The following is a 10,722-nucleotide window of genomic DNA, read 5'->3' on the forward strand; positions in this document are numbered from 1 at the left end:
TAATTGATGTGAGGCTTTTTTTTTTTTGACAGACACCCAAGTGTCTTTCTCTTCCACAAAAACAACACAGATAATTCTGTTTACTTCAAATCCATTCCCACTCCTCATTATCATAAACATCACTGTTATCTGCTAAATTACATGTCAGGCATTTGCATGTAAATGCGTCGTATATTCTGACGCTGTTTAACTATCAGAGATGAAGGTGCCACTTACTCACAAAACTCTCTATATCTGATCCATCAGATACAATACGATTATCATGTTAATGAAACTGTTTATCTTCTCCTCAGCTGAAAGAGTTCATCCTGACCAGCGGTGGAGAGTCGGCACCTGCGTTCGCTCGAGCCGTTGAGATCGTTCAAGCTAATGTAAAGTGGCACATCCTGTTCCAGCAGCAGTTTTACCGATGGCTGCGAAAAGCTCCTGACGGTTAATATAACATTAAGCACAGAGTGCTTTATTAGCATGAAAACTCATGGCCAGTGACGTGGGGAGATATAAGTGAAATAAAAAAAAATAAAAAAAATTGGAAAAACTACTCTGGACTCTGAGAACTGGATAAAAATGAGCTTTCATGTCCCTGTTCTTTTTGAAATAACCTCACAGACCAGGAAGAAAGGATTGGCTGAAAAACACTGAAGGAATCAGCGCTGGAAATTGCATGCAGGCGTACGTTGGTAGCGAAAGACGATTCACAATCCATTTTCTCCTCGTATTTTGCATGAAAGTCATTTCCTTCTGCCAGTCATTCAGTTTGCTGAAGTTTGATGTTTTCCGAGTCCTAAGAATATCGAATTTGCTTTGAAGACCAGACGGCGGTTCAAGAGATTGCTCTTCAGTATATTTAAACACGGTTTAGATTAAGCACAAAGACGTGACAATCATCAGTGTTTTGATTGGAACAGGACGAGGAGGACAAAGAGGAGAAACATTCTTGTAGCCTTTTCTCTCTCTAAAGCCATAAAAGGGGAGCAGACTGAATTTTATCTCTTGTACAGATGACGTTTATTGTTTGATCAATTGACTGCACTCTGCGGTCGTCAGAAGAGGGAATCTTCTATCGAGCGTTCGGGTCCTAGCTAAAGCGGTGATGGTTTAACCCGCTGGTGTCCAGGATCATTCGCATTCTCATAGTGTTGCTCTTTGCTCTCCTGTTTTTGGAGGGTTTGTCCTTGAATATGGTATGTCTGTTTGAGTGGAAAAAAATAATCAGTGTGTCGATATTTTCATGTATAATTCATTGATTCGCTGGAGGGAGGTCGATGCAGTCAATGCAGTGCTGAGATGTGTTATCTTTTGAGTCGTGAACACTGTGGGGTTCTGAATGGATGGTTATCATGGAGACCAATTATAAGGTTTCCATTGTTTTATCTTTTTTTCCATCTTTTTTTTAGATTTTCTTTATTTTTTTATGAACATGAATTGTTAAACGTGGAGCATTCCTATTGAAAATAGTATAGTGGTTGACTGATATAGGGGGGTTATGTATTTTTGACTTGTTTTCCATTGAGAATATTCAAAAATATCCGTTAAGCAAGAAAAATCTACATCTGAAGCAAAATTGCATACGATATTGCTTTTCAGAGAATATATCTTGAAATTAATTTGTCTTCTTACTCAAATTGTTTCATTTGATTGTTAAATGGATAGTTCACCCAAAAATGAAAATTCTGTCAGTAATTACTCACCCTCATGTTGTTCCAACTCCGTAAGTCCTTCGTTCATTTTCGGAACACAAATTAAGATATTTTTGATTAAATCTGAGCGCTGTCTCACTCCTCCATAGGCTTCTAAGGGACTGAAACTTGCTGGCCCAGAAAAGTTATTAAAGAGATCGTTAATATATAGTGACTACAGTGGCTTAATCTTAAGTTTATCAAGCGACGAGAATACTTTTTGTGCGCTAAAACAAACAAAAATAACGACTTTATTCCACTTTTCATTTCCTTCTCTCTGGGCCTCGAGTCTTTTCGCGTAGTGTTTAAGCGTAGCGCATCTGTGTTGCACTACGCGAAAAGACTCGAGGCCCAGAGAGAAGGAAATGAAAAGTGGAATAAAGTCGTTATTTTTGTTTGTTTTAGCGCACAAAAAGTATTCTCGTCGCTTGATAAACTTGATAAACGAAGGTCTTACGGGGTTGGAACAACATGAGGATGAGTAATTACTGACAGAATTTTCATTTTTGGGTGAACTATCCCTTTAAGCATCTACATGTGCAATATTTTGTTTTGTTTTGCCTTTTTAAAGCAAATGTATCTTATTTTAATGATGCCCGATTACCAGCCTATCTGTAATAAAATGCAATGACAGCAAAACAGATGTAAAGAAATTCACTGAAATTACAATTTTATACAATATTTACTCAAAATTCACCAAAAATTACATATTTTCCATCAACAATCATACTGTGTATTAACACACATTAATTGGCAAAATCGACCAGCAACCGCTAATCTGAAATTGGTCCGTTATCAGCCAATCAGGCGTCCTGGTCGCTATATCAGTCCATCACTAATGTATGTGACTCAGGCTTGGGCAAAATTCAGAATTGAAGAATCCAGTCTCTTGGCTGGAATGTACTGAAATACAATAACAGCGAAATGCCATTAGTCTGACGTAAGGTATGTGACAAAATATAAATAATTACATCATTCATTTTGACTATTCATTATTTATTCCCTTAATTCATTTTCTTAACTAAGTTCAGTACGATCAAAACAGATAACACAGCGAACATCAAAAACTAATAATTAGAGTCCAGTTTATGCAGTGAATATTTTTTCTGTACTAATATAATATAATATAATATAATATAATATAATATAATATAATATAATATAATAATCAACTACAAATATGGGGAAGCCATACTTAACCATTTGTTTCTGGAAATACCTCATATACTGTGTGCATCGATGGTAAAATTTACATCACATTTACACATTTGTTTTTGGTGATTTATACTGGAAAAGTTATTTCTTAGAAACTACAGTACAAAAGTGCTTACTGTATGTGAATTTCATTCCATTTTAATTCTGCATCCTCTTGGCTACCTCAATTCCAATTCAGTTCCAATTCAGGAATTTAACTGTAATTCATAAAGCATTCTCAATTCAATTCTGAATGGTGCACAACCCTTGTGACTTCAGAGACCATTAATAGTATCCTCTATCCAGCTGACTGTGAATCTCTCAAGGAATAAAACAACTGGGAAACATAGGCCACTCTTTACATGACTGGCTGAGTATTTAATGAAATCCCCAGACAAGACCCTTTAGTTGGATACTATAAAGTTGTAAGTCGCCTGTGTAATATCAGAATGATCCAACGTACATGTCCAGCCTTTTTATTTCCCTCCTTTCATGTTGTGTTTTTGTGTTTGACGTAAAGCTCTCTTTTGTTTCTAAATTAGAGATAATATCCTCTGTGTTTTGAGCAGAGCTGCTTAAAGATTTTAATGCTTACAATAAATTATTTTGTACAGTAACGCATTCTCGTCTAACTGTGTCTGTTATTGAGAGAAACCTCGATCCAGAGCTACTCTATGCCTACGCTGCTTCAGTGCTTATGCTATTACAGGACATTTCTGTCTTTGGGGGCAAGCATCAAAGGTTTTTGTTGTTGTGGGGTTAGTTAGGTTACGGCCCAACTTTACAGTGCCTCCAACAGCTCAATTTTTACTGCAACAGTAAACTCCTAATTACTGTTGTTAAGTTGTTAAGTTTAGGGATTGGGTATATGGGATACTGAATATGGTCATCCAGAGTAAAGCATTCATATGTTCTTTATAAGTACTAATAAACGGCCTATATCCTAGTAATATGCATGCTAATAAGCAACTAGTTAATAGTGAGAATTGGACCCTAAACTAAAGTGTTACCCAAAATTATTTTAATTTCCACCCAGAATATTGGGAGTCATCCTGGATTTTTTTTTTTTTTTTTTTCACTACTTCTCCAATCTTCACAAGACCAGTCTTGCACTAAACTTGAATTTTAGATTTTCACAACCATTATCGAGACTCTAGGGATGCAAGAATATAGAAATTTTGGCTGATTTCAATTTGCTGATTATTTCCATGTTGTGGCTTATAGCCAATAAATGGCTGATAGTATACACTGCTTTATAAAACAGTAAATCATTTAAATAAATCTTTTTTATTAAAATAATAGTGCTGCAAGTGGGTATCACAACATAAAATACGGTATTAAAGATGGATAAATATTCCATTTGAAAATAAAAAGTAATAAAAGAGGAGGTATATGAACGATTAGACGTGATTTCATGGTTATTATACAAAACTCTTTTTTTCAGTTTGAGTGACTGGCCCTCAAAATCTCTGTTGTTGGCTCAACATGAGCCTTGACTCATTCCACTATGTTTCACCTCTCAGAGAAATAATAAGTCCTGTGATCTGTGAGACTTCAAAAATCCTCAGGATATAAATAAATAATCCACCAGACAATGGAAAACTTTCCAATTGTGCTGACATTTCAGAACAAAGCACTACAAGAGACCATAAATCCTTTTTGTTCCGCCAATGCAAATTAATATCTTGCCATTTCCACAATACCTAGAATCAGAGTGCTTTCACATTCAAATCAATGGCGGGATTTGGATTGGATTCTCTCTTATGCTTTGTTCCCTGTAGACTCAGAAAAGAAGGGAGATAGATGCAAGCTTGCTTAAAGCCAGACAAATCACAGAGAGCCTTAATTTGCATCACATTTCAACACCCTCGTTTTGGAAAATGTTGGAATTTTTTTACAAATGGCATATTACAAGTCAAGAATTTTTACTTTTCCTCCCTAATTTTTTTTTTTTTTTTACTTTTTTTTTTTATGTGCTATAAAATACATCCATCCATGTTCAGCAGGGATACTGGAGTCAAGTACTAAAAAATAATTATATTTTATTTTTAAAAGGCACACAGTAATTAGTTGCATTTTTTTCCCCCACAATATTTTTGTTGTTGTTTATGTTGCACTTAAGGTATGGTCACATTAGCGAAATTTCATGGGTAAAAAGGTTATTTGTCCACTGGCAATAGTGTAGCGATGCATAAATCAGCACTCACACAGAAATCACTTTCAAATCAGTCTGTTTTCTTTTGTTCAGAGTGGCGAATGTCCGTAGAAAACATGAACCTGATGCGAAATCGGAAACATTTCAGAACAATTGAAATGACTGGATTTTGTGCATTTGTACATTGTTACATTAACTGCTGACATACAGAAAGATCCAAGTGCATGTGCCAAATCAATGTCTTTCAAATACAAAGACATCTTTTATACAGTGCTATGCATAAGTTTAGACACCCATGCTAAAGTTGAATAAAAAGAGGAATAAAAAAATCATCTTTTGGAAATTGAACTTAATGCCTTAATTTAATTTTTTTTTTGAAAAATCCAACCTTTAAGGACACCAATTTTCTTTGTGAATGAATAATGTATCGTAAATAAATAAATGTTCTTCCTTAAAATACAGGGTGCATAAGTTTGGACACCCCTATGTTAAATTCCCATAGAGGCAGGCAGATTTTTATTTTTAAACGCCAGTTACTTCATGAATCCAGGATACTATGCATCCTGATAAAGTTCCCTTGACCTTTGGAATTAAAATAGCCCCACATCATCACATAGCCTTCACCATACCTAGAGATTGGCATGAGGTACTTTCCATAAGATCATCTCTTAATGCAAATCAAACTAGCTATTAGGCTAACTGAAATAAAACCATGCCAATCTCCAGGTATGGTGAAGGCTATGTGATGATGTGGGGCTATTTTAATTCCAAAGGTCAAGGGAACTTTATCAGGATGCATAGTATCCTGGATCCATGAACTAACTGGCCTTTAAAAATAAAAATCTGCCTGCCTCTATGGGAATTTAACATAGGGGTGTCCAAACTTATGCACCCTGTATTTTAAGGAAGAACATTTATTTATTTACGATACATTATTCATTCACAAAGAAAATTGGTGTCCTTAAAGGTTGGATTTTTCCTATTTTTTAAATTAAGGCATTAAGTTCAATTTCCAAAAGATGATGTTTTATTCCTCTTTTTAGTCAACTTTAGCATGGGTGTCTAAACCTATGCATAGCACTGTATGTTACAAGCAAACATCCCTAGTGATGACGCCACCAAAATGCAGCAATTCTTTGTTCAAAAAATATATACAGCGGAAGGGGGAAGCTACAAGACCCACAGAATCCACTGAGGACAAGACAGAGGCAAAGACTGGCAAAGGAAGCGGTCACATCTGCTGTGTGGCAGATTGTGAGGGCATATGTTTGATCTTTAAAGGCCAATCCTCCTGTGGCACAGGAATCAATAGCAATCTACTGACGTTAACAGCAGCACCAGCAACCACTGTTTTCCTGTGTATAGCACATAGAGTCTAATAGTTTCCTAAACCAACCCGTTCCGTAATGTTTAAGTGCTCATAATGTTAATTTTGAGGTTTTTTCCTTGACAAAACCACATCATCATACCTCTTAAAAGATGTATTCGCCCCTTTACCCTTGGTTTCTGTGTTTGCTGTCAGATTATGTGTGTTCCCAATGTTTGTTTTCTGGTTTATGGACTTTTGCTATACTGTTAAACCCTGTACTTGTCACTAGAGAATTTACTACTGATTTGTTGTGGATTTGCAGTTTTTACTGTCAGTCAAGGTCATTGTACATTTAATACAGTATTGAGTGCTTTAGGCAAGCGTAACATTCATATCAAATGCTATTCCACTGTTTACTTGCCCCCTTCTGTCCTTGAAGCCAGTGTGAGGTTATTGAAATGCTATGAACAGGAGGTAAGCTATGTTCCCATATCAAGTGAGCTGCCTGATTTCCCCACAGAGATTTCGTAGCGTGTTCAAGTTGGAAACATGAATTCGTCGCCACTGACCACCAGAAAGCTGCTTGGTTTAAAAGTGAGCTGTGCTTCATACTGTGCTTTATGGTAATACTTTACAATGAGGTTCACTCTTAAAAACGAAGGCTCCAAAAGGGGGTTTTCACTGCGATTCCATGGAGGAACTAGTTCCCCAAGGAAGTCTTCACTGGACAGTTCTAAAACTCTAAAGAACTTTTTGTGGAAGGGAAAAGTTCCAAGGTTCTTCAGGGAACCATTGATTGTTCTATTGGTTAACAGTAGTTAAGTTAACATGAACTAACAATGAAAAATACTTAAAGCATTTATTAATTTTAGTTCATGTTAATTTCATACGGACGTTTCTATACAATCTATATTCAATCATTTCTATACAGAAGTCTTTCTTGTTGAGAAACCTGCCGCACATACAGTATGAATCCTCCCGCCTTTCACAGTTGTCACAATAATTTAAATTCATACTTTACTTTTTCAGTTTAAAGGGGTCATGAACTGTATTATTTTATAGTGTTTCCATAATTTAGATATAAAAGGCATTTTTCCTACTCTGATTTTAGCCCTCTGATTTAAACACTCTGTTTGAAATGTTGTGTCTGCTGTGAGACTTCAATGTAAACGCCCACTGCTGTGATTGGCTAACATCTTTGCATATGAAATAGCTAAGTATTACATGTGGAACTCTCTTGAAAAGTTTTAGCACATTTTTACTATTACATCTCTCAAGGTTAACAAATCGTGAAACGTGTTGATTATAGCATTATATTTAGATTGTGACATGCAAGGTAGCAGTTATGAGCATTTAGCCGATCACAGACATGTTGAGTGCGTGAATGCAGTGAACTCATCATTGCAACAATTTCTGCACACTCACTAATGCTTTCATCATAACCGACAGTGCAAATACAACGTAAATAAGAGATCTGTTAATTATAAAGGGAGTTTTGGATTCCAAAGCTAATGACTCAATTTATGTTCTAAAGCTAATAACTCAATAATATATAAAATAGCCCACACAAATATTGGTCATATATATATATATATATATATATATATATATATATGAAGAGTTCAGATGCAAAAGCCTCTAAGTGCCATCTGAAATTTTCTTCTAGAATGATCATTTTTATCAAGCTCATGTATTTAAGTTCAGTAATTTCACTTAAATGGCAATGAAAATGACCTATTAATTGTCATTTAAGTGAAATTACTGAACTTAAATAAACGAGCTTGATAAAAATTATCATTCTAGAAGAAAATTTCAGATGGCACTTAGAGGCTTTTGCATCTGAACTCTTCATATATATATATATATATATATATATATATATATATATATATATATATATATATATATATATATATATATATATATTCTATATTTTCTTATATATAATTTTCTATATTTTCTTATATATATATATTTTTTTTAAATAAAAATCGCAGTGCATTCTGGTATTGTCTTATCATTAAAGCATGTATGCATGGTTATCTTTGATTCGCACAAAACTGTTGTACTCTTTGAAACAACTTTCACATCATCTCAACATCCATGCCTAATCACCAAAGAGATTCCACAGGCACCTTGTTCTCATTTATCTCGTCTCCCTTTGGAGTGATGCAGGTGATCAATGGCTGTCGACTACACTGGGCCCAGTGGGACGTCCTCAGAGAGAAACAGATACTCTGTCTGAGAGTCATCAGACAGACCTCAGATCGGTCTCATTCATCTAAGGTGATTATATGACTCTGGAGCCGAGATGCTATTGATCAGGGGTCAGAGAGCCACAAGACGGAGATATACATTATCTAACCCTCTTTGATACCTCACTGAAATCCATATTGCTGGGAGTAATCTTCTGTGCTGATGCTCTGATTTAGCCCAAGATGGAGAAGGAGAACATGGCAGATGATTTATAGGAACAAAGCACATATGAAATGGAGGGAAAGATGGTATAACCTGAGACAGATAGGACAAATGTGCAGCCATTAGTGGGTGAAGAGAAACTCAGAAGCTCTTTAACCAGAACAGCAACCAGGTTCAACTTTCTTTCCCAACTCTCTTATAATTTCTCTCAGTCATGTTAGGTCAACAAGCACTTTTTACATGTGAGATAATTACCTTGCTATAAAATCTGAGCTACCTTTGTAGGCAGCTTTTTAAAGGATGGAATAAAAACATTTTAAATGCTTTTCACAAGGGTAGGCTGGGAGAACATAAACCTAACATCAGGATTAAGATGTTATGTTTCATTAAATACTGGGGGGAAAAAAAGCTTAAAATAATTAAAAATGGGTAGCTGTACCCAATATTGGTGGGGCATGTACTTATTACAGTCTCATTATACATCCTATTGTGTTGTTAGCTTAGCAAAACGTTACAAATGCTAACGTTTCATAAAAGTTAGGATGCTGCCGGTGCCAAGCTCAGTAAAAAAAAAAACTGAATCCAAGCAAGATAATTTAATTATTAACACTACTTGTAGGCTACGTTTAACTCATTCGAAACTAAATTTGTGAGTTCTCTGTATTTTTAATGCTTATTAGACCATCATGCTGTTAGCTTAGCAACATGCTAATAACAACTATTCTACTGAAATCAATTGTTAGTCATTTGAGGAGTGCTATTTGTGGCTGCCTATGTAGAGTCGCCTATCGTTTAGGATTCATTTAGGATGTTGCTTTAGAAAGCAGATGCCTATTTAGACAGTAGGTTACAAGGGAGCTCACTAGGTCTGAAATCAGTGCTAATGAGAAGGAAGCAGGAACAACAGGTGATGTTCTAACTGTTCAATGTTAAATGGTGTCTCCTGCCCCCACTGAATCAACTATTAAAATCCCAGGCCTTTTGATAAAGGTAATTAGATATTGATTACATTGCAAATCCAATATCCGCTCGCATCTTCAAAAGGAGCTGGGCTGCTTTCACAGGAAATGCTCATAGGAACATTGGGTTGTTTACAAAGAAGAGAAATGGGTGTGATCACATCGAGCGTTTTGTATCTCGGCTTACCCATGTAGAACCCCTTATCTTTGGACAGTTATAGATTGGAGAAAAAAAAATCTTGTTAAATTCTCGTCAAATATCTCTTGGTGAGAAATGGTGGTGTGATTATCAAAAAAAATAAAAAATAACTAAATCGTAATTAAACCCCCCTCAGCAAATATTAAAAATTATAATGGGAAACGAGAATACAGAACGGAGCACTGATAATAATATTGGATCTTTTGAAAGACAAACTCTAAGGCCACTATGTTGTTGGAGATTGGAGATTAAATTTGTCTCCATTTCAGACACATTTTAGGGAAAGGTTGACAGAACTTCTGGGCGGTTATTATTTATATCCTCAAGCAGATATTCAAATAGGATGTTTTTAATATGTAATAATGATTTATAGATACATCTTCATGTCTCAAGTCTTCATACAAGTTTGACCAAACCTCAAAGTCAATGTGAAATGTATTTTTACTTTTGCAATATGACTTTATAGGACTTGGAATACAGTAAACTTAGTCTACTTTAATGGTATTTTATTATTATTTATTTTTTCGTCCTTGTCAGTCCTAGTCTTCTTTCACAATTCTTATAAGAAAAACAGCAGCATGAACATTCTTCAAAACATCTCCTTTTGTGTTCCCCGGAAGAAAATGTGATTTGGTTTTGAAGGGTGATTACTGTAAATGAAGATAGAATTGTTATTTTCAAGTGTCATTTTCAAATAAATAATTTCTATTAATAATAATTACTTATTTTTTAATAAAAAAGGCTAATTTGCAAATATACAATTTAATATCGTTTTTAATAAATTTCATTAGTTCATTTTATTTTACTAT

The 10,722-nt window shown here is 35.1% G+C and overlaps 1 protein-coding gene across 1 annotated transcript in view; it reads left to right on the forward strand.

The window, feature by feature from the left end:
- Positions 1 to 437, forward strand: part of LOC308689441 (thyrotropin-releasing hormone-degrading ectoenzyme-like) — a gene marked incomplete at both ends in the record, with an annotated part of 132,297 nt that extends 131,860 nt beyond the window's left edge. Inside the window, one exon of the mRNA XM_081363148.1 lies at positions 294 to 437. Within this exon, the coding sequence (XP_081219274.1) occupies positions 294 to 437 (144 nt within the window). The remainder of the gene's footprint in view (positions 1 to 293) is intronic.
- Between the last annotated feature and the right edge of the window lie 10,285 nt (positions 438 to 10,722).

Source organism: Scardinius erythrophthalmus (assembly GCF_964197995.2).
Source record: "Scardinius erythrophthalmus genome assembly, chromosome: 4".
Taxonomy (NCBI): Eukaryota; Metazoa; Chordata; class Actinopteri; order Cypriniformes; family Leuciscidae; genus Scardinius; species Scardinius erythrophthalmus.